This window comes from Lepus europaeus, chromosome 6, assembly GCF_033115175.1.
Source record: "Lepus europaeus isolate LE1 chromosome 6, mLepTim1.pri, whole genome shotgun sequence".
Classification (NCBI taxonomy): Eukaryota; Metazoa; Chordata; class Mammalia; order Lagomorpha; family Leporidae; genus Lepus; species Lepus europaeus.
Window position 1 is genome coordinate 115812220 of NC_084832.1, and position 24820 is coordinate 115837039.

Below are 24820 nucleotides of genomic sequence, written 5' to 3' on the forward strand. Positions count from 1 at the left end.
CAATTTCAGTTCACAGGCAGACCTCTCTTATGTAGATCATAGCAACATGCACTAAAGAATAAACAAACATGCAGAGGGATTAAATGAAGCATTCACTTCAGAAGTCACACTGCAAAGAGTGAAGAAAGAAGACACAGAGAAATGGCATCAGAATGGGAGAAAAGAAATACGAAAACAGAGATAGCTTGAGATTCCACATAAAAATGAAAGAACATAAGAATTTCCTGGCACAAAATGCATTTTTATGTTTTTAGTAAGGGGACCAAGTCAGGATGAATTACAAAACCAGGATTACCATTTCCAAACACTGTTGTCAACATCACTTCACTATTGTCATCAACTTGAAAGCAATGCAGATTTTGTTATTGCAACTACAGTCTCAATAATGATAGTAAAAAGTTTAAAAATCAAGATCACAGAGCAGTTAAAATTCTATATAAATATTAACAATTACTGTTTGATAAACTCATGAAAAAGCAGGAGGTAAGAGGGCAAGGAAGTAGATATCAAAGAAGGGGGGATTCCAGTGATTTGATTTGTTCTTAAGTGTCAGGAATGACTTACAAAGCTAAAGTCAATGACATGAGAAAAAAATAAAGAAAAAGGTAAATGGCAGCCCTATGAAAGCACAAAGCTACAAAGAAATGAACTATGAGCTATCCTGCCAGACCATCAAGAAAACGCTATTCACGTTGATATTTAAATATAAACACCATGTATACATTTTCATCTTTTAGATTAACCAATAGGTAAAGCACAATAGGTTAGCGTGTCTCTATGGATGTGCACGGACACCCACACCCACACATACACATGTATATATAAAATATACTTAGGAATATATATATATATATCATATATAATATATTCTATATCTACATTTAACATTTAGAAAACAGAAATGGGCAGTTAGACATGACCCAAAAAAAAGCATGGGTCAAAAGCTTCTATGCTGGCCGGCGCCGTGGCTTAACAGGTTAATCCTCCGACTTGCGGCGCCGGCACACCAGGTTCTAGTCCCGGTTAAGGCGCCGGATTCTATCCCGGTTGCCCCTCTTCCAGGCCAGCGCTCTGCTATGGCCCGGGAAGGCAGTGGAGGATGGCCCAAGTGCTTGGGCCCTGCACCCACATGGGAGACCAGGAGAAGCACCTGGCTCCTGGCTTTGGATCAGCGAGATGCGCCGGCCGCAGCGGCCACTGGAGAGTGAACCAGTGGCAAAAAGGAAGACCTTTCTCTCTCTCTCTCTCTCTCACTATCCACTCTGCCTGTCAAAAAAAAAAAAAAAAAAAAAGCTTCTATGCTTTTCGGGTGGGAGGGCAGAATACTATAATCCAAAAGTTGTACTTATGAAAGTTATATTTATTAAATAAAAGTTTTCTATTAAAAAAAAACTACTATGCATACTTGGTTGCCCAGGAAAAGAGTTGTAGGCAAATCAATGTTTTAAAGTACCTACTAAAAGAATTTAAATGATATATATCTATATTGTTGGGGATACAGAGGGAATAGGAGAGGATTCTGGAATGGCAATGAATGAACTCACTGTGTAAATATGCATGTTTAAAAGTTAATGATATTGGCCAGCGCCATGGCTCACTTGGATAATCCTCCACCTGCGGCCCTGGCACCCCAGGTTCTAGTCCCGGTTGGGGCACCGGATTCTGTCCCCATTGCTCCTCTTCCAGTCCAGCTCTCTGCTGTGGCCCGGGAGTGCAGTGGAGGATGGCCCAAGTGCTTGGGCCCTGCACCCACATGGGAGACCAGGAGGAAGCACCTGGCTCCTGGCTTCGGATTGGTGCAGTGCGCCAGCTGTAGCAGCCATCTGGGGAGTGAACCAAAAGAAAAGGAAGACCTTTCTCTCTCTCTCTCTCTGTCTCTGTCTCTCTCACTATCTAACTCTGCCTGCCAAAAAAAAGTTAATGATATTTAGGGGCCAGAGCTGTGGCGCAGTGTGTTAATCCTCTGCCTGGAGCACCAGTACCCCATATGGGCACTGGTTCTAGTCCTGGCCACTCTTCTTCTGATCCAGCTCTCTGCTATGGCCTGAGAAAGTAGTGGAGGATGGCTCAAGTGCTTGGGCCCCTGCACCCACATTTTAGACCCAGAGGAGACTCCTGGCTCCTGGCTTCGGATCAGCTCAGCTCTGGCTACTGTGGCCATTTTGGGAGTGAACCAGCAGATGGAAGACCTTTCTCTCTCTCTCTCCCTCTCTCTGTCTGTAACTCTACCTCTCAAATAAATAAAATCTGAAAAATAAATAAAAAGCTAATAATATTTAAAGTAAAGTCAAAAACAGCACTACAATTATATACCTGGACACAGCAATAAATGCTTGGAGGTCTATTAAAAAATAAACACTTTGAAATTTCTAGAGGAGTTTTTTCTGAGTAATGGTACTGATGGGTCTTCACAAATCTCACGGAAAAGGCATCTCATGGAAATGATGAAAATAATGAAAATGCTATGTATAGACTTCAGAAATGTCTTATAATAAAATAAACTTGCCCTTCACTTCTGGTTTTTTTTTTAATTTATTTATTTTAATTTTATTTGAAAATCAGACAAATAGAGAGAAAGACTGTTTGAGAGAAAGCTTCCATTCCTGGGATCATTCCCCAAATACCCACAACAGCCAGGGCTGGGTCAAGTTGAAGCCAGGAGCCTGGAACCCCATCGGGGTCTCCCAAAGGGATGGTGGGGATCAAAGTATTTGAGCCATCACCTGCTGCCTCCCAGGGTGCACATTAGGAGGAAGCTGGATCAGAAGTGGAGGAGCTGAGACTCAAAACCAGGCACTTAAATCTGAGATGTAGGCATCCCCTGTGGCACCTTAACCACTGCGCCAAATGCTCACCCCTTTTGTTTTCTGAGAGCGATGAAGACAGGGAGAAAGCATGACTGAAATACAGACAGGGACAAAGGTCCCATCCACTGGTTTGCTGCCTAAATGCCCAGCACAGCCAAGGTTGGGCTGGACCAAAGCCAGGAATGAAGAACTTCATCTGCCTCTTCCACGTGGGTAGCAGGAACACAGCTACTTGAGCCTGCACTGCTGTCATTGCTGCCTTCCTGGGCCTGCACTGACAAGAACTTAAAGAGTAAGGAGCTGGATCTGGTAAAGAATCCAGATGTGGGACACATGTTTCCTAAGCGCTTGGCTCAATGCCCGCTTTCAATAAGCTTATCTTCTAATTCCCTTCCTCCATGAACTTCCTGAAGTACCCTCTGAGAGGACTGGGCTCAGAACGGCAGCCCTCAGCATTTTCTTGTATTCTTTAGCCACCTAGCACGCGTAACACCAAGAAGAACAAAAACATACACATCGACCTATCTGTATTCTCTGTCCACAGAGCCGGGTTCACCTAGACAGAGAAATGTTAGGAATGAGTGGAATTTTATCACTAGGTAATCACCAGCAGACATATTTTTAAAAAAGAAGAAAAAGAATTCTGAAAGCTCTTCCAAGGGGCTCCTTGGGAATAAAAGAGCTGAGCTGCCTCGGTCTCCTGGCTGGACCTTTAGGACACGCCACGCGTCTTTTCCAAGAGAAGTTCTGTTTCCAGAAAGCAGAAAGAGAGGGACAAGTCACCCTTCCACACACTTTTAAAAACCAATCTATTTCCTCTGAATGCCTAGAAGTGGTAACCTGGCCACTTATGGTGTATTTGTTTTCTATTTATTTTACACTTATTTTCACAGCAAAAGGTTAGTTGGAATGCAAGGAGTTAATGCATTTCCTTCTCAGGTTGAAATGCTACCTTAATTGCACTGTGCTTATTCTTGGCATTTCCAGTCTCCCAAAGAGACAAGGTTACTTTGTAATCTCTTTGTGTTCATGCACGTGTGTGGGGTCTTAGCAAGGCGGGTAAAATGCTCCCACCTTGGCACATTCAGAGAAAGAAATCATAGGTCAGCAATCAGTCAGGTACTATTATGTCACCTTTAACATGATTACGTTTTCAATACACTATTTCAATGGATTTCTTCCCACGTAATCAATTATTGAGAATTACCAAAGCCCTAAGGAGCTCAGAGAACTTTGGCTCCAATAAAATGAACCTTTGTCACAAACTGGGGGGGCCCATGACTGTAACTTAATCATTCAATTGTATATGAGTCAAGTTGTATTTTCACTTTGAGGAAATAAGTTCCCAGGGAAAGAAAACTCATTTTAAAACTTCAGGCCATTAAGCCTTAAATGGTAGAATATCGGTGAAATAAAAATGACCTGGGCCGAAACTCAGGAAACTTGGAAACCAGCCATCGCTCTACAAGCAACAACTTACGTGACATTGGGAAAATCTTCTAATCTTACATGGTTTCAGTTTACAAATATTAAAAGGAGAGATAGGACTACATAAAGGTTTTCTAACAGCCCCTTGTACTCCTAAAATCACAGAAATTTGGAAACTGAACTCAAGAGTTTTTGGTGACTACTGGCATATACATTATATTCTTTTTTCACCCTAGAAAATCCTCTTCTGTCTGAAAATATTCATCGAATTGCACCCCACTGGAAATACAGGAATTTTTTTTTCCCCCTCTGTAATGACTTAGGTAAAAATATTTAGTATTATGTACAATCCTACTTAATTCTCCGAGTACCCAGGCCTGTGTCATGTATTATAAAGCCCATTTTATCAATAGGAAAAATGAAACTCAGAGGGAATAAATAATCTTTCCAAGTTTACCCAGCAGAGTGGGTGTGAAGAGGCGAAGACTGAATTCGGTATGTTTAATTCAAAACCCTACTTCAATTAAAAAAAAACCCTAATACAATTTAAATTGTATTTCATACAGATACATATAATCTATCATTTAATGAACCAAGTTTTTTCCTATATGCTCTCAGAGGATTCATACTCTCTAAGACAATAAAGGAACTGAACTATTTCTTCATTCTACCCTTAGTTCCAGACAGAGCTGGTGAACCAGAGCTATCACCGAACATGCACAAGCTTATCTTACGAATCAGAAACAACGATAGGGGGTTATTAAATAATTCTTGCCTCAAGAGAACACAATGAACAATAGTCAGAAAAGTTAATCACAGAGGGAAATGCAACAAATCGTTGGAATCTCTCAGGAAAGTTCAACAACTGCTCTCTCAAAATTGGAATCAAGATGGACACACAGTTGAAAAGAAGCACAATATCTTTGAAGTTCCCCTTAAAAATACCTTCACTGGATTTCATACTAGAGAATACTGTTGGGTTAGCCTTATTAGTCCATTAACTATTACTGAGAAATGGTAAGAAATGTAAAACTAGGACATGCGTCTCAAACACACGCCCAAAGCTTTAGCTTTGAGGCTGTCCCATTGAAGCTTCAAGGTCAAAGGGAATGTGGGTGTCCAGGAACACTCACTTTGCTACCATAATGGAGGGTGCATAGAGGTCACTCATTAGAGGTCACTCATTCTCTCACTGTAAAAGGTTTTAGTAACAGGAATCAGGTCAGGAGGAACCACGGAACTCAGTTCATTCTTGGAAACACAAATTATCCAACTATCAATATCAGAAAGAGGTTAATTTAATGTAAAAAACTCAGGAAACAAAACTGCTAAAAGATGGGCACTGTTAAATATTTGACAGAGTAAGGGAGAAAAAAATGACTCTCCTAAAGAAATCCAGAAAGGGAGTTCTTTATGAAAAATTTCACCTCATGTAGTAATGCACACTAAAAGTTAGCTAATTACAGCAAGTTGAAACTCAGAAAGGTTCTATCTTTTAACCTCAATAAACAAAACTATCAGAAAAATATTGCTATATAAAAGAAATGCAAGACTTAATTCTTAGTATTTCTAAAATGACGACTCTCATAAAGAAATGGACATGTTCCAGGCCAGTGCTGTGGCGAAGCAGTAAGGCTGCCATGTGCTGTGCCGGCATCCCCTATGGGCACTGATTTGAGTCCCGGCTGCTCCACTTCCCATCCAGCTCTCTGTTGTGGCCTGGGAAAGCAGTGGAAGATGGCCCTACTCCTTGGGCCCTTGTACCCAAGTGAGAAACCAGGAAGCTTCTGGATCCTGGCTTCAGATCGGCCCAGCCCCAGCCATTGAGGCCATCTGTGGAATGATCCAGCAGATGGAAGACCTCTCTCTGTCTCTCTCTCTCCCTGCCTCTCTGTAACTCAGCCTTTAGAATTAATAAATCTTAAAAAAAAAGACATGTTCTTGAAAGAAGATGGATGCTTCAGTACTATGATATGATTTTATTTGCAAACTAACATGATATTATATAGAGTAACAGAAAATTTTCTTCTGTTTTTAATCCTAATGAATTATGTAAATAGATGTGGTAGAAGATTGAAATCCTGTGAAGCCTTCATAAGGAAGAAATATAGACTGAGTTTTCAATCAAATGAGAGTTATGCGATTTTAGATCTAAGGTTACTTTTTAAAGAAGCAAGAACAGTTCATGAAGAACAGATCCTAACTGATTGAATAAAACTGGCTCATTTACAAATTCTTTAAGCATCTTCTCTTTGAATAAATAATACTAGAGTAACACCTACCACTATGCTTTTCATCAGGGTTGAGAAAAGATAGTACTAAGTGGCCAAGAGAGATTTTAAATAACCTGGCTCATTAGAAATATAAATGTGAATACACACAAATGTAGAAACATGGCTACACTTTTCAAATTGAAAGATGTATAACTGAAATATAATAAAATATCTACATTAATTTCCCTTTTAGGGAAATTTCACTAAATGCATGAGGGAAATGTTTGGGGAATATTTGCTACCATTTAACATATGCGTGCTGTATGAAAATGTGTCCTACTCTATTAACCTGTCAGTCTAATCCATCTAGCAGATCTGGTCTAACCCATCTAATGTACTGTATGCCTTTACAAACCTTCAGACCAAGTGAATTTTTTTTGTGTTTATCACTGAAACAAAAATTTTAAAGGCAATCTTAACAGGATTATTTAACAGGACAGTTTACTAGTCTATCAAGATTCAGAGCCACAGTGGTACAAAACATCTGAGAAATACAGTCAGGACTAACAACGGAAGCTGGTATGTTGGTATGTTTCAGCTTCGTACTTAAGAAAGGAAAGAGAAGAAACATCAAAAGACCAGATGACTACTTTCCACTATCAAGTACAGTTTAATCTATGGTGCATTCTCATGTGAGCATTTGATTGCGCAAGCATTTTTTTTTTTTTTCCAAAGGCAGGGAAACAGAGAGACAGAGTTCTCCCAGAATGCCCCAACATCCAAGGCTAGGCCAGGCTGAAGCTGTCTCCTGGTGCTACATCTGGGTATTTCACATGGGTGGCAGGGACCCAACTACTTGAGCCATCACCTGCAGCCTGCCAGGTGTGTGTTAGCAGAAACCTGGATTAGAATTGGAGCAGCCTGGTCTCCAACTAGGGACTCTGACATGGGATGGCAAGCATCCCACACACCGACTTAACCATTGTACCAGAAGTGCTCTCCATGCATTTTCTTATTTTAAACTTTTATATTAATATTTGTTAGAAAATTGTTTTACCTTCTACTCTAGCAGATTCTATTTTTACTTTTTTTCCTCCCTATTCTGTGTTTCTAAGAGAAAGGAAGAAGTGGGAAGAAGGAGAGAAGGGGACAGAACACATTATATAAAGAAACATAGTAAGGATTTATGTGGGGAAAACCGGAGTCTGTCTGACATTAAAAATTTTCCATTCCTACACATGCCACTCCATCAATGCTTCCCATAACTGCTTAAATAACCTCAGACATTAAATAACTCAAATATATTGTGACTTTCCTATTAAAAAGTTTTTTTTAATAGTATTCCAAATTAACAACTTGCAAAATATATTTTGGGACTGTTTTAGTGAATGAAGATACTAGAAGCTGTGAAAATGAACTCCTTTCAGATAAGCAAGTCTTCCTCACTACCTATTATTTGTTGCTGACATTTCCTACTTCCCAGATATTTTTGTTTTTAATAATGGTTTGATGGGTTTTGACACCATCAGTTTCATATATCTGCACTATCCCTAGAAAAGGGGACAAATACATGCATAATGTAACTGGGGCAGGGCCAGGCAAAAGCCAGGAGCCAGGAACCCCATCCAGATCTCCCACATGGGTTGCAGGGGCTCAGGTATTTGAACCATCACTGGCTGCCTCCCAAGCACAGGAGCAGGGAGCTGGATCAAAGTCGAGTATCCGGGACATGAACCAGCACTCTAAAAGGGATTCAGGCATCCCCAAGGGTGGCTTAACCTGTTGTGCCACTAAGCCTGCACTGCTAGAAGCCCAATACTCCAATAAAACAAAAATCCTAAGCTTTTAAAATTTTCATACTTAACACAAGTTCTTTTCACAGTCATTAAACTTTGGTTCTGATCCTAGTTCTACTAGCAACTAGTTGTGTGATCTTGGGTAAATCATTAAATCTGGCCTTTGCTCTCTTGAATAGTTTCTGCAGACATCACTTGTAGGACAGGTGATCTTTCAAGTGCTTTTCATTCCAGCTGCAGGAGTGGGGAACCTTTATTCTGCCAAGGGCCATTTGGATATTTATAACATCATCTGCGGGCCATACAAAATTACCAACTTGAAAATTGGCCTGCTCTCGATTTATTGGATTTCCAATTCCACTTGTGGTAGCCTTGGTAGAGCCAGATGTTCCCCAGCGCTGTGCTACACGTGTAGTGGTTAAGATGTCTGTGACCTACAATGCAATATCCTAGGTTCAGTACCCAGCTCTGGCTCCCGATTTCAGCTTCCTGCTAATGTGGACCATGGGAAGCAGTGGTGATGACTCAGGAACTCTGATCCTACCACGCATGTTGGATACCTGGATTCTGTTCTGACTTCCAGATTTTGTCTGGCCCAGCCCCAGCTGCTATGGGCATTTGAGGAATGATGGAGCAAACGGGAGCTCTATTTATGTTTCTCTCTTTACCTGTGCTTCTGAGATTAAAATTTTTTTTAAAAAAAGAATTATTAAAATCTATCTGGAGAATATGGTGGTCAAATTATGGAATAATTCCCAAAAAAGCACTGAAGGTTTGACTAATCTAATTGATAACATGGATTAAGACAGATTTTTGCAATTCTGTTTAGCAAGACTTGTCAGTCTCATAAAAATTATAAGAAATGAAAAATTTTCGGGGAGCAGATATTGGTGCACAGCAAATTAAGATGCCACTTGGGACACTAGCATCCCATATCAAAGTGCCTGGGATGTACTTCTGCCTTTGCTTCTGATCCAAGCTTCCTGCTAACGTGTCTGGGAAGCAGCAGATAACGGTCCAAGTACCTGGATTCCTGCCACCTGGATGGAGCACCTGGTCCTGGCCCAGCCTTAGCTTTTAGGGAGTGATCTAGTGGATGGAAGATTGATTTCTCTCTTTCTCCCACTTTGTCCTTCAGATAAATAAAAAACTTTTAAATAATATAAAATTATTGGCATCTTCAAACTGCAGTGAAATTAAATGACTTGCCCTATCACTGATTAAGGATTTGTGTCTTGTTTACAGTAAGAAATTGCTGTAACAACTTTAACATCTTATTACAACGAGAAATTGTTGTAACAATTTTATTCTTATTTTTCAGTAATTAAAGACATTTTAATGACAAGCATTTAGCCTGCATCGCACCTAGGAATACATGAGTTTTATATCCAGCTCTGGTTACTAACCTCAGCTTCCAGAGCTGCAGCCCCTGGGAGGCACCAATGACAATTAAAATAATTGGGTTTTTGCCACCCACATGGGAAACCTGGTTTGAGTTCCTAGCTCCCAGTTTTAGTCCAGCCCAATCCATGCCATTACAGACATCTGGGAAGTGAACCAGTAAATGGTGGAGCTTGCTTGCTTTCTCTATCTGTCTCTCTTTTTCTCCTCATTCTCTGCCTCTCTCCCTGCCTCTCCAATACATACGTAATTTAAAAAACAAAACTTTAGGGGCCGGCACTGTGGTGCAGTGGGTTAAAGCCCCAGCCTTCAGTGCCAGCATCCCATATGGGTGCCAGTTCGTGTGCCATCTGCTGCATTTCCTATCCGGCTCTCTGCTATGGCCTGGGAAAGCAGTGGAAGGTGGCCCAAGTCCTTGGGCCCCTGCACCCATCTGGGAGACCTGGAGGAAGCTACTGGATCCTGGCTTCAGATCGGCACAGCTCCGACTGTTGTGGCCATCTGAGGAGTGAACCAGTGGAATGGAAGAGCGCTCTCTCTCTCTTTCTCTACCTCTCTCACTAACTCTGTCTTTCAAATAAGTAATAAAATAAATATTAAAAAAAAAACTTTAAATGGCAGTAACCTGGTGTCATTGATTAAAACTGTATTCAAAATCAGTGAAGTCTAAAGAAGGGTTTTACAGCAGTGAATTGAATAATCACACTCCACATGCGGATAGATAACACACTGTGTAAATGTTGCTTGGAGGTTATACTGCTGCTTGCAATACCTCCATCCCACAGCAGAGTGCCTGGTTCAAGTCTTGGCTACTTGCAATCTTACTTCCTACAACACTCCTGGGAGGCAGCAGATGATGACTCAATGGCTTGGGTTCTTGAGATCCACATGGGAGACCTTGGCTCCTGGCTGTGGCCTGGCCTAGCCCTGGATGTTGCAGGCATTTGTGGGGAGTGAACCAGTGGTTCAAAGATCTCTCTCCTCCCCCGCCAACCTCATCACACTGCCTTTCAAGCGAACAGATAAATCTTAAAAGGGATGGAGGGAGAAGAGTGTGAGAGAGCGAGTGAGAACAACAGGGCAGGCATTTGGCCTACTGATGAACACACCTGCATCCCATATCAGAGTGCCTGGGTTTGTGCCTACCTCCAGTTCCCAACTCCAGCTCCCTGCTAGTGCTGGCCTGGGAAGCAGTAGTGATGATTAAGCAACTGAGGGCTTTCCACCCAGGAGGGAGACCTGGACTGAGTTTCTGGCTCCCAGTTTGGGCTTTAGCCCAGCCCCAGCTGTGAAGGGCATCTAGGGTGCGAACCAATGGATGGGAGTTCTCTCTCTCTCTCTCTCAAAAACATTTTTAAAACAAATAAAAAAGAACTATGCTGCTCATAATTATAGTTAGGGAAGGCAAAGGCTCTGGTTAGAACATTTCAGTGATGTGCTACTGTGTAGTGCTGCTAACATCTGCTCATTAAAACCCCAGGTAGGACAAAAAAAAAAAAAAAAACAAACACACACTGCTAGTGATGCATCATCCCAAGTAAAGCAACTCAGGGTACCTGACCCAGTGAGATAAAACAGGAGAAACTTTGTCAGCAATCACAGAACACACGCCTGATACAGGAATTAAATAATTCTGGGCTACTTGTTTCCGCCACATACGATATCTATACTTCATAAAATACATTCCATTCTTAGATTTAACTTCAGGAAAATCATGAACACCTACTTAAGTGGGGGAAATTCAACTATAAGTTACCCCCAATCGGATGACACAACCTAAGATTGTATCTATTAGTCCATGGATTAGATTCCTGGATAATCAATGCAAGCATGTACTGAGCACTTACTATGTGCCTTGGCACTATGCTAAGGCTGTTCATCCACTATTTCCTTTAATCCTCATAAAATTTCTGATGAATCAAGTGCATTTCAGAAAGGCGATCTTCAGTAAGGAAAACCAAAAATTGATCACAGTTCATGCTGCTGGCCAATGATGCAAACAGGACAGCCCTGACAACTGGGCTGCTCCTCTTGCTACCAAGACACCTGCTTCCTTCCTTCTTTAACTGATGCTCCTTATCATTTCCATCTAAGAAGAGTATGGTGGCCACAGAGCCTCCAGACTTGGTTTCCCAGGGCAATAAATACCACAGGTCAAAGTAGTCTTGAACAGCAAAGCATCACTTTCCCCAGGATCCACGTTGCCGAGTAAGCACATGGCTCTTGAACACACAATAGCATACGTCTCTTTGGCACTGTTTATCCAACTGGAAAGTGGCTGTATTTTTCTACTTTGGTGCCTTGCCCCTACCTGATTAAGAGCACTCACAGGCGCATGGTAAACGTCATAGAAAAAAACAAAACTTCTCTCTATAATAATCTTTTCTCAGCACAAGATGAAAATGACTGTTAGTTTGCTTAGACCGAAGCTCCCCAAGGCAACAGGGCCTGGGACAAGACAGCTCTCCTTTGCAAGATCCATATGGCCCATGAGGCAACACATCATGAATCAGGCTGAAGGTAATTTTTACTTTGAAGGTCACTTCAGTTAGGTCATATTAGAATAAGAAACAAAATGCACTTTTTTTTTTAAATTGCAAGACATTGAAATGATGATTTCTGACCTGGATCTGTTGCTGAAGCAGATTGATTTTGTGTTGTTGCTGCAGAAGCTGTTGTTGCTGTCTTGCAATCTGTGGAGAAATTGCATATGAAAAATTTAAAGGCATATTGCAGTCCTGGGCAGGGGGGTAGGGGTGGGGGAATTCCCAATGTTCTGTTTCTCAAACTCTTATTGGACACTGTTTAAGATGATGAAAGTGGATAAGTCTGTGTCCCTAAATTATCAGCAAAAATCATCCTTAAGTGGGATCAAACATCATTCTTCAGGAACAGCCACGTAGCTTTTGGCCTAAAACAAATAAAGCCCAAGAAAATACAACTGATCTACCTAAGTGAGACGTGTTGGGGTTCCAGAGTCCCTCATCCTGGAGGTACATTAAGAAGGCACTGCCTGTGACATTTTAGCCCTCACTCAAAGACTTGCATCAATAGAGCACTCACAAGAGCACAAAGGATGGTGAGATGCTGTATTTCTCAGTAAAGATTTAGTATTTCTTCGTTTTGTTATGGCTAATGCTGATCTTATTTTCGACCTCGTTCCGCACAAAATCCTTCACTGCTGATATCTCAACACATTCCGGTTTCTGTTCTCTCTTCCCTAACTAAAATGATTCTTACACAGCCCACCTAGCCCGTTTGTTTCTCTAATTCCAAAGTGTTCTGGTCTTCGCCTTTTGACCTCTCGTCAGAATTCAACACCCAGAAGCTTTCTCTTGGCTGCGATGACACCAAAGTTTTCTCTTGGTTCCCCTCTCTATGCCTTCTCTATCACCTGTTGCTCCTCAGTGTTGTAATTCCATATATCAAGGGCTGCTCAATTTGTTTCTCTAGAGCAGACTTCGCTTTAAGCTAAAGACTCCTTCTTGCAAAGTTTTACTTAGGTACCTCAAACTCAACGGGTCCAAAACTAACTCAAGACCTGGCCCTCCGTGTGCTCATTTGAAGTGTTATGGAGCTCCCGCACGATCGCGCCCTGGATGTTTGCACTCATCACTCTCTCTTCGTTTCCTTAATGCTGTGTTTCATGCTATGACTTTTTAATTGCTGTTTATTTTATGTTCAGTGATCATGTTTCTGTCTCTTAAGAACAAGTCCATAAATTCGGTGAAGGTGAGGAGATTGTACATTTTGCTCTCTATTCCATCAAAACTGGCATAAATGGAAAAATGAAAGAATACTTGATAAGAATGCAAGAATGAATAGGTGAGAAGGAATTTTTAAACACTCCACTATATGACAGAAAGTAGAAAACCTCCTGAGGACGCACATATTAACTTCATGAGACTTAAGGCCTTCTTATAAATTAGCTCTAGATCTGATTCTGATCCTAGTTATAATCACTATCATTTTCATTACCAAAATATATCCTTTAACCTGTGTGACACAAAGTTTAAAATTCAGGATAAAATTTCAAAATCACTATCAATATTATGTGATTGGGTTCTGCAAGGTTGTACAATGACTGTTTTACTTTCTTAATGGATACTGGTATAACATATAGTAAATAATTTAAATATTAGATACAATACTGTAAAATAATTGTTTTAATACTTTATGTTTGGAATATGGTTTTAAAAAATCTCCTTTTATCTGATGAAAAGGAGGTGACAGATAAAGGAGTATCATACCTTAAGTCTGATTTCTTTCTCTTACACATCAATATTTCCACGGATATTTTTAATATTAATATTAACTCTTTTAATAGTACATTAAGAATACATTAAGAAACTGACCACTTCATACTCATCCTCTAGTTTAAGCAACAGAGTGTCTTGCACAGATTGTTGTAAGAGCTTCATATTTGTTCTTTCAGCTTCTGCCTTTGCTCCCTACCATCTATTATAAACCAGCAGTCGAAGAGAACCTTTCAAGATACAAGTTGTGCCAAGTTACTTATCACTTACACCCTTCTGTCTCACACAATCAGTGTCCACATGATACCTGCAGGCCAATGTGACCTGGTTCCCCACTACTTCTCTGATCGCTTCTTGCTACTCCACTCTTGCCTCACAGCTCTCCTATCTCTTGAATCCCCTAAGGACGTGCCTGCATCCCTGCCTCTGGGCCTTTGCACTTGCTTCCTCCTCCATCGGAAATACTTTCTGGCTAGAAAGTCAATAACTTACCCTCTTGCTTTCTGCAAGTCTGTTCAACCATTATGTAAACAGTGACATCTTTTCTGAGTACCCATTTTCTTTTTTTCTTTTATTTATTTGACAGGTAGACAGAAAGAGAGACGACAGAGAGAAAGATCTTCCTTCCGTTGGTTCACTTCCCAAAGGGTCGCTACAGTCGGCACTGCACTGATCTGAAGCCAGGAGCCAGGTGCTTCTCCTGGTCTCCCATGCAGGGGCAGGTTCCCAAGGACTTGAGCCATCTTCCACTGCCTTCCTGGGTCACAGCAGAGAGCTGGACTGGAAGAGCAGTAACTGGGACTAGAACCCGGCGTCCACATGGGATGCCAGCGCAGCAGGCGGAGGATTAACCAAGTGAGCCATGGTGCCGGCCCCTGAGTATCCATTTTCAAAGAGAATAGCTCTCTACCTGTCACCCACATACCCAATTCCTTGCTTTAGTTTTCACCCTCACACTGACCAACATATTCTAAAGTTTATTGGTTTACTTACTGTCAGTCTCTATCAACTAGAATTCGATGCATGAGGGATTTTTTTGTATGCTTGTTTTGTTTTTTGGTTTGTTTCATTCCTTGCTAAACTCCCAGTAACTAGAATAGGATCTAATATTAAGCGGTGCTCAATAGATACTTGTTGGACAGATGAAAGTGGAATGGAGCCAGACTTGGCTGATAGACAGGCCCATGCACATTTGTAAGGGCTGGAGAGTTACAGAGTAGGGATTTCCCACACCGAGGAGGGGATGTTGGGAAGAAGGTCAAAAAGAAGTTCTCAAGAGAAGGTAAACCTGACCTGAATTTTAGGAATAAGCATTCAGTGTCCATCCTGAAAAGACCTGTGACCACAACGTGGTGACGAAGCATGCCAGCTCTGTACGGTAGATGGGCGGGGAGAGCAGGGTGGGTTCCAGCAACCTGACCTGTGGTCTCTGGAGGGCTCTTCTTTCAGGCTGCGGAGGCAGCATTGTGCGGGCATCTCTCCAACACAGGAGAGAAATTCAAGAAGAACAAAGAGGTTTCTAAGGTTCCAAGGAGAATGTCAGAGGCCTTGAGACAATAAAGCATTCTAGAGTCCTTTGCTGGTCATCAGGGATGCGTCAGAACATGAAAGAGGAAGAAGACAAACATCTTCTCCATTAGTGATCGCTTAGGTTTTTCAAGACAAACTAAGCAGGGTTCTCCACAATATTCTTCCCTCAGATGGGTGCTCAGAGGCTCCTAGGATTTGCTAGAATTCAGACGTCTGAAGGCCTGGTGTGTCAGGGACAGAAAAACATGGTGTCTCCTGACATTGTCACAGGTAGGCATTGTGAACTCTCTTATCAAGAAGGCTAAAGCAAGAGGAATACGAGATGTATCCAATAACAGGCAAAATTATCTTTAAGGACCTGACAAGGCAATTCTTTAAAAACAAAAAGATCATCTTTCAAGCAAAGAGGAACCACCCTGGGGAAGAACAGTGAAATGAGAATATCAGAGGCTCCTCAAGTGCAATCTAAATATTTCTTCACCCCTTTCGACCCTGTTAGTTTATCTTCCTAAAGCTGCCTGGAAGGTTTTCAGCGATAGGCAGGCACACAAATACTTAACTTGTAAGGACGCTCCCACTGGGGACAGAGTAGAACATGTGGTAAAAGGACCTAGCCATGGAAAAGAGCTGACCACAGGACACGCTCTTTTTTTTTTTTTTTTTTTGACAGGCAGAGTGGACAGTGAGAGAGAGAGACAGAGAGAAAGGTCTTCCTTTGCCATTGGTTCACCCTCCAATGTAGGAGCCAGGTGCTTCTCCTGGTCTCCCACGGGGTGCAGGGCCCAAGCACTTGGGCCATCCTCCACTGCACTCCCCGGGCCATAGCAGAGAGCTGTCCTGGAAGAGGGGCAACCGGGACAGAATCCGGCACCCCGACCGGGACTAGAACCCGGTGTGCCGGCACCACTAGGCAGAGGATTAGCCTGTTGAGCCACGGTGCTGGCCACGCTCTGTCTTACCTTCTCTTTACTACCAGCTTCTTTAAGGAAGCAGACACGAGCACCGCCTCCACTATCTCACTACATAACCATCTGTTCTCAATAATGGACTTCTGCTGCTACACTTCCCTGGACGCTGCCTTGCTAGAGGCCACCAATGAACACTGAAAGGACAGACTTAGTAATTAATCTGATGTTAGAACTACTGCTTTTCTGTAGCCTATTGCCTCTTGAAATTGCCATCTTCTCCGACGGCAATGCATGCCTGGCCCTCCTCCTGTAGATACCTGCCTCTGAATGTGTTCATTTTCCCCTCTCTGCCAGCTGTACACCGGTATCTCTCAAGGATCTACCCTCAGTTCCTTTACACTTTCTTGTGGTATCACTGCTGTCATTGGAGCCCTATAAACCTGTCATTCCTCTGCATGAAATACTCTGGCTTCAGATATGAAGATGGCTGCCTGTATGTCATTGAGATATGAGCTCAGCTGTCACAGCCGTGGAAGGATTTATCAATCTACCCAATCTAAAAAGTCCTGCCTTGTCACACCACTCGATATTTATCAGTTGGGGGACTCCAAATAGTTCACACAAAACTGCAACTAAAAGACAAGTGTGCAGCGGTACAGCCTGTGCATACACAGTTTTCACAATGCCCAACTTGCATGAACTTTTGGAAAAAGCCCTTGCATGCACGAATCTCAACATTTCCCCCCAAGAACATAAACTTACATTTTAACTTCATTTTCCATCAACTTTTTGAAGTGCCTTTCTATTATTCTTTACTTACATTTCTTCAGACTAACATCACTATAATATTTTGTTAATGTGTCTGTTCCTTTGCTCATCATTTCTGTCTTTCCACTAAGATTTCGAGGCTTTGTCTTGCTGGTTATTTGAGACAGTCTCAGCTGCCAGCACTGGGATTGGTATACAAGCAGGAGATTCCCATTTGTTGAATGCACGAATGGATTTTACTTTATTTGGTGGTTTTAAACTACCATCTCTATGTAGACAGATTCGAAGAAATTTAGCTAAGCTCTTTCTTCTGAGGTGTTGATGGGTACTTGTATCTCTGACACACCTCCAATTTTCAATCTGACAATACCTGCACTCCAGCATGGTAAAGCCACCTTCTCCATTTTGGGCGATGGCATTCATTCTCATTCTCCCTGTTACCCAGGCACACCTCTGTGCCTCCGTCTGTGTCTCTCAGAAACTTCTACCACAAGAACTCTTCTACTTCATTCCTTTCTCTTCTGCCCCTAGTTTTTCCCTTGCCTAATTCAGATTCTCACTCTTTTAAAAGTCTCCTCGTTGAATTTCCTGCCCCTTAGATGGAATATTCACTCACTTGTTGAATCCTGACTACTATTCAAAAGATGTCTCAAATGTCACTCGTCTGATAAATGTTCTCAAAATAGTCCTCCATGAAAATGGTGTCTTGACTCTCCAGGTTTCTTTTTTTGTACTTTTCTCGTGGCCATCAGCATTAGCCTTGAGTATCACTATGGGGTTTCCCTTATCTCCTATGCTTGACAGGAGAAGTGATGCGGTTTTAGAGTTTTTCAGATTTTAGAATACTTACACATATATAACGAGATACCTTGGGGATGGGGCCAAAGTCTGACCACAAAATGCATTTATATTTCATATGCACCTGAATGTAATGTCACACAATGTTTTCAGTGTGCCTGCGTTTTAACTGTGACTTGTTCAAAGAGGTCAAGTGTGGAACATCTCACTCATGGCATCACATTGGCATTCAAGTCATTTCAGATTTTGTAATATTTTAGATTTCGGATTTTCTGATTTTCTGATGCAACGAGCAAGTTGCATTTCTGTTAGTTAACACCAAAGGAGTTAGTCAGCTTCCTAAGATCTGGGTGTTTTGTTGTTCGCTTTGTTTTCTGCCTTTTTATTTGTCCAAGTGAGGGAGGAGGGTGGGAATGAGATTCATCTCTGCATCCTAGGATGGTGACCTACACATTGCAGGCGAACAATGCCTGAGGAATGTGATTGGCTCTCTGGTTCCCACTCACCTGTTCCTGCTGCTGCTTGGCCAACTCCATTTGCTGGCGCTGTTTTTCGATCTGAGATGCCGCCAGTTTCTTCTGCTCATCGTGAGCAGCCAATAGCTGCTCTCGCAGGCTGGTCAGCTGGTTGATCATCCCCATGAGCTGCCGCTCCTTCTCAGCTAGGCTTTCAGGAGTCCCTGAAAATAACATGGCAACAGAACAGATAAGAGAAATAAGAAGAGAGTGACTTTCAAAGGCAATGGCTCTGTCATCGAGAGAACTAGTCTAATATAAGCTTCTAGTCATACAGGAAAACACACCCATCTTCATTTAGATTTTTCACTTAACAGTAAAAAGTGATCGTAATTATACTAGAATGAACAATCATTTTGAATATCCTTTAATTCATAATAAGTAATAATTTATCGCTTTTAGATTTTATTGTACAAAGTAATTCAAAAATTATTGGCTGAACATCTATGGGTTTTAGTGGTCTATGCTGCCGCCTGCCACAAATAAATAAGATATCTAAAACACAGTTCTTGGTCTATGGTTTTTCATTTAATTACAGAGGTAAGACAAAGAGATGAAAAATTAATAGTCATAATTATTAAGACATCAAGGTGTTATCACCAGTGAAATGATTCCTCTGCCCTTGAAAAATAATCTAGAAGATTCAGGAATCAGAAATCTTAGTTTAAATAGGGAAAAAAATCTAATTAGCCTATCAAGTGTTAGTCTATTTTTCTTTATGCCACTCAGAGGCTATCTTCAAAATTAGAAAAGAGTTAAGAGAGGAAATACTCAATTTGAGAACACAATTGGCTATTATGAAATGTTTGTAATGGAATGTGGTTAGCAAACTAACATTACATTGTGACTGCCTAAGGTTACACATAAATCTAAGAACTGAAGAAGCTGTCACAGTAGTCCTTTAAAAAAATAAAACAGTACACTTGAGATGTTTAAAACATGCCAATGAATCTCCTTAGACAGGTTAAACACTTATTTGATACACCAAAATGTGTGCTGTTCACTGAAACAGAAACAGTATCACTTTTCATTGTTCTTTTAAAACTCACAGAGACAAGACCCGTATGGTAAAGCGCTAGCAGTAGGAGAGAACACACTCTTTAATTACAATTTTCACTTCAAACATAAGACACTAAGCACTATTTCAATAATGCATTTGCCACCTGTAAAAGTAATTAGACAGAAGGATTTGTTATATCTCAGTCACCCTTGCCCACCCTCAATGCACTCCTCCTACCAATTTATGCAGAATTTATGTGCTTTATTAGTAAGTAGTAGTTGTAGTTATTTAGTAAGTATATTTAGTAAGTGGTTCATAACTTTCATGTGCCTATTTTGAGCACAAATAAAGTTTATAATGTATTTTACATATAGGATAGAGGAAAAAAATCCAGAAAATTGTGTGAATATAAGGCCAAAAATCCTTTTTTGTCCCCTTATTATCAATATTTGGCATTATTAAGGGTAGGTACTCAATTAATTGATCATAATACTTTATTATACCTCAGTTTCTTGGGTTCCATCAAAATAGAAGAATATTTATGAATAGTAACTATGTGCTTATTGTATTGTAATATTAAGTAACCTGAATATATCCTGAACAATTTTATTAATGAAATTATTCACGATAGCAAGATTAGTATCTTCCTACGTTGTTAGTAGAGAATTGCTGCCACATTTCAAGGAATACACACTAGAAATAGTAACGCACACCACGTCTTGGAATGCTCTTAAGCTTCAAGAGCTAACCCTACTTGTAGAAATCCAGCCCAAGAAAACTAAAAGAAATGTATATAAATATTAATAAGTGTTTAAAATGAAATACTAGAAACAATCTAAATGTCAAATGAGAATAATCAAATAATTATGGAACATCCATATGGTAGCGTATTTTGCATTCATGTAAAATTTTTTGAAGAACTTTTCATGAAATAGGATCACATTCATGATATAAAGGTAAGTGGCAATGTTGGACAGAAACTCAACATTCATATAAATGCTCCAGTGCAAGTACATGGTTAACCTTGTAGGGAAAAAATGGCCCAAATCAGGTTTATTTGCATATTAATAGTGTATATTTGTAGGTAGTGATATTAAAAATGACTTAAATTTTTTATTCAGACTTTTGTGTTCAGCAATTTTTATATAATGAATATTATTACTATTATTATTTGCTTATTTAGAAAGTTTCATTTCAATATGTAGAAACATAACTTATGGGTTACAGTCGGATTATACATTTTAATAACTGATATGACATCAGTAGATGAAGAAATATTTTACTTAGTAGTGATTACCAACAAATTTCATTTTGGCATTCAGTGTAAAATAGATTAACAAAATTCTCTTTACTTAGTCACATATATATATATTTTGAATTTAAAACAAAATTGTAAATTTTATACTTCATGTTTAAATCTTTTTTTAAAATTACTTATTTACTTATTTGACAGGTAGAGTTGTAGACAGTGAGTGAGAGAGAGAGAGAAAGGTCTTCCTTCCATTGGTTCACTCCCCAAATGGTCGCTACAGCTGGCGCTGCGCCAATCCGAAGCCAGGAGCCAGGTGCTTCTTCTTGGTCTCCCATGCAGGTGCAGGGTCCCAAGCACTTGGGCCATTCTCCACTGCCCTCCTGGGCCACAGCAGAGAGCTGGACTGGAAGAAGAGCAACGGGAACTAGAACCCGGCGCCCATAGGGGATGCTGGTGTCACAGGCGGAGGATCAACCAAGTGAGCCATGGTGCCGGCCCCTCATATTTAAATATTAAAATTAATTAATTCTGATAGCCAGAGAGAGAGAGTTCACCACCCACTGGCTCATTCCTCCATTCCCCTAATGCCAGCAACAACTGGAGTTGGGCTGCGCCAAAGCTGGGAGCCAAGAATTCAATCCAGGTCTCCCATGGTGGCAGAGATCCAAGTACTTGGTTCATCACCTGCTGCCCCCTAGAGTGTACACCAGCAGGAAGCTAGAATAAGAAGCAAAGCTGGGATTTGAACCCAGGCAATCAGATATGGGATGTAAGCCTCCTGAGCAGTATCAACCACTAAGCCAAACACTTGAACACTTACCCTCATATTTAATTTATACTTCCCTGTATCTTAAGTCCTCTTACATAAATGATTTACTGGACATCACCCCATTTTTCTTAATATTTATTTACTGGTTCATTCCCCAGATGATAGAAACAGCCAGAGCCAGGCCAGGCTAAAACCAGGAGGTGCTCCATCTAGATCTCCCATGGAAGTGGAAGGAACTAAGGTGTATGAGCTGTTACAGGCTGTTTCCCACGTGCATTAGCGGGAATCTTTGTCCAGAGCCGAGGAGCTAGGCTAGAACCAGCACTGCCATATGTGATGTGGGTAGCACAGTGCCTGCCCTGGACAACTCCATTCTGATTCAATTATCTGCCTACCAAACCTTTTCTTCTGCATCTTTTTGACTGGCTCTTCCTCTTTTCCACTCATGAATGCTCATATTCTTCCCAGGGCCATTCTCAGCCTTTAACTATCATGTTTAAACCTCAGTGAATAGTCCCTGAGATGCACACTGTGTATATTTTAACCTTTTTGAGTTTTAAAATTTATACTGTCTCAGAGGTGATGAAACAATAAGCCATGTACCAACTCTAAGCTTGTCCCAAAGTTTAGGAACCGACTACAGGATGGAGAATGGGTAATTCTGAGTATTTTCCTAAGTCTTACAACTTAACACACATGAACTGAAGCACATCCTTTCCTTTAGTGTTTAAAGGATTGTCTGCCAGTCAGTATCAAAAGCTAGAAATATTAAATCCTTCTTGATCCTCTTCTCAACTACCCATTCCTCTGTCCATTATACTAACAAGTCATAGCAATTGCCCGCCAAAAAGATTTGTTTTCTTCAATTTTAATAAATCAGAACTATTTTCAATATTATGATCCATGATTAATAATTATGTTAAGTACATAGCATATGATCTCCTCCCATTACTGACCCCTCAAAGGTAACCAGTATTATTATTTTCTTGTGTACTACATCCTTGTTAAGGTAGATTTAAGCATCTCCCACATAATTGTATACTGGTTTTCTGGGGTTGCGGTAACAAAGTACCAAAGACTAGGGATTTTAACGACAGAGATATATTACTCATAGTTTGAAGGCTGCAAGTCCAAGACAAAGCAGCAGTGGGGCTGCTCCTTCTGAGAACCACAAGGGAAGGCTTTGTTTTGGGTCTTTCTCATTGGTTTCTCAAGGTCTTCTATGTGTGTCTTCACACCGTCTCCCAGTGTACATGTACACATCTGCTATCCTTATATGAGAACTTATTAGTTATTTTGGATAAAAACCCACCAAAATGATCTCATTTTAATTCCTCTGTAAAAAAATCTACCTCGAAATACATTCACATTTTGAGGTTCTAGGTATTAAAGTGTCAACACAGGAGGTTTGAGGGAAGAAGAAGGCCCAAGATTCAACCCATGGTATCTTTTACACAAATAATCATGTAACACAACTACTACTGTACAGTACCCAAGGAGAGTTCTCACTGGCGCCTCCTTTACCCATCTCCACTAGTATTCACCACATTTTTCTTGAATTTCTGGTGCAAACTTTAAACAAAAAGTCCCATCATCAATCCCTAATCCTATAAATCTATCCTCTAAACTGGTAGCAAAATTATCTTCCTAGAGAACAAATCCAGTTGTGTCATTCACCCTGTTTAAATATCTTCAGAACAAAAAAATAACTGAGGTTCTTCAAGGTGCTACATAACCTTCCCAGTTCCTCTGAGCATCCTAAATGCTAGCCACATTGAAATTTCTACATCACCCTTGCATCTTGAGCTGCACCAATAACATCCCCCACAAGAGGCCTGATGTGGCCATACCTTCCCTAAACTATCCATTCATCACATTCTAGTCGGAGTCTTTGTAACTCTTTTCCTAGTTTCTACCAAAGACAATTGTTCCCTTCTTTGGGAAAACATGCAGTGTAGATATATTCCAGAGCAGCTACTATTTCTGTTGCATTATTTTTTTCATCCCAAGTCAGAAGAGATAGTTGTGACAACAGCAACTGTAAATTACCCCCTTCTATATCAACATTACTCACTATATGTAATGATAAACACCATATCCCTGACGTATAGTGAATCACCTAACATCATGTAAATGACAACATAAAAAATAGGGCCTCTAGGCCTGGCACCGTGGTATACTAGGTTAATCCTCCGCCTGCGGCGCCAGCATCCCATAAGGGTGTCAGTTCTAGTCCTTGTTGCTTGTCTTCCAGTCCAGCTCTCTGCTGTGGCCCGGGAAAGCAGTGGAGGAAGACCCAAGTGCTTGGGCCCCTGCACCTGCATGGGAGACCAGGAGGAAGCACCTGGCTCCTGGCTTCAGATCAGCGCAGTTCTGGCCTTTGCGGACACTTGGGGAGTGAACCAACGGAAGGAAGACTTTTCTTTCTTTCTTTCTTTCTTTCTTTCTTTCTCTCTCTCTCTCTCTCTCTCTCTCTCTCTCTCTCTTTCTTTCTCACTGTTTGTAACTCTGTCAAATAAATAAATAAAATCTTTAAAAAAAAAGAATAGGGCCTCTTCCCTTTAAGCCACCCTGTTTAGGCTTGTCATATAGCCAAGAGAAAAGAAGATGTGTTTTATTTTTTAAGAGCTGCAGAGAGATTTAAGTTTTGTCTCAACAGAGTTATATCAAGGGACTTTAGCTTTTTCAAAGAAATATTCTCCATTTTTATGTAAGTACCGAACTAAGATCAAAGAGCAAGGCCCCTGGCTTCATTTCTAAATTATCATGTTCTTTGTAATGATCTCCAAGGGGATGGAGATGTCTCACTAAGTGGTCTGTGAACACTGAGAAAGTAGTATGAGCCACAAAGCAACTTGGATTTTTTAAAGGCAAAAAGTATATGAACTAGACCCTTGGGAAATGCCACAAGTTTCGCAAATAAAGAGGAACTACAATTTATGCAGATTTCTTAGTCATACAAGTGTGCAACACTACAGAGTTGATGAATGCATGGGAATGGTTCTATCTGACAAGGGAGTGCAAGCTCACTATCCTGTGTGTGTCTGTGGCTCAAATTAATTTCTTTGTATGTTTCAATTTTTTGCAACCTTGTGTGTTTCTCGATATATTCTGGTGCTACTGCAATCCCTGTAGGCTGACAAATGACTGAAGAGGCGCACATATCGTTTCAGTTCTTTCTCTTACCTAATAATTACAAGCACAGCAGTCATTTTTAGTTCTGCAGGTTCCACAGAAGAAGTGCAAGTGAGACAACCCTTAAAATAACATGACAGAAGTCACCAGGGAAGACCACCAGCGTGAGTCCACGCCATCTCAGTAACAGCTCTCGCCATCTATAAAATCCAGTGCTCTCCATTTTTTTGTTTGTCTCATCTCA

General features: G+C 40.8%; 1 protein-coding gene across 7 annotated transcripts in view; it reads right to left on the bottom strand.

Annotated features, from left to right (window-relative positions):
* SOX5 (SRY-box transcription factor 5) overlaps positions 1 to 24820 on the bottom strand; it is a 786191-nt gene that overhangs the window by 195494 nt on the left and 565877 nt on the right. For all 7 annotated transcript variants that reach the window (XM_062194939.1, XM_062194941.1, XM_062194940.1 and 4 more), the window contains 2 exons: positions 18412 to 18584; positions 12270 to 12338 (listed from right to left, as the gene is read on the bottom strand). In XM_062194939.1, coding sequence (XP_062050923.1) covers positions 12270 to 12338; positions 18412 to 18584 — 242 coding nt within the window. The remainder of the gene's footprint in view (positions 1 to 12269; positions 12339 to 18411; positions 18585 to 24820) is intronic.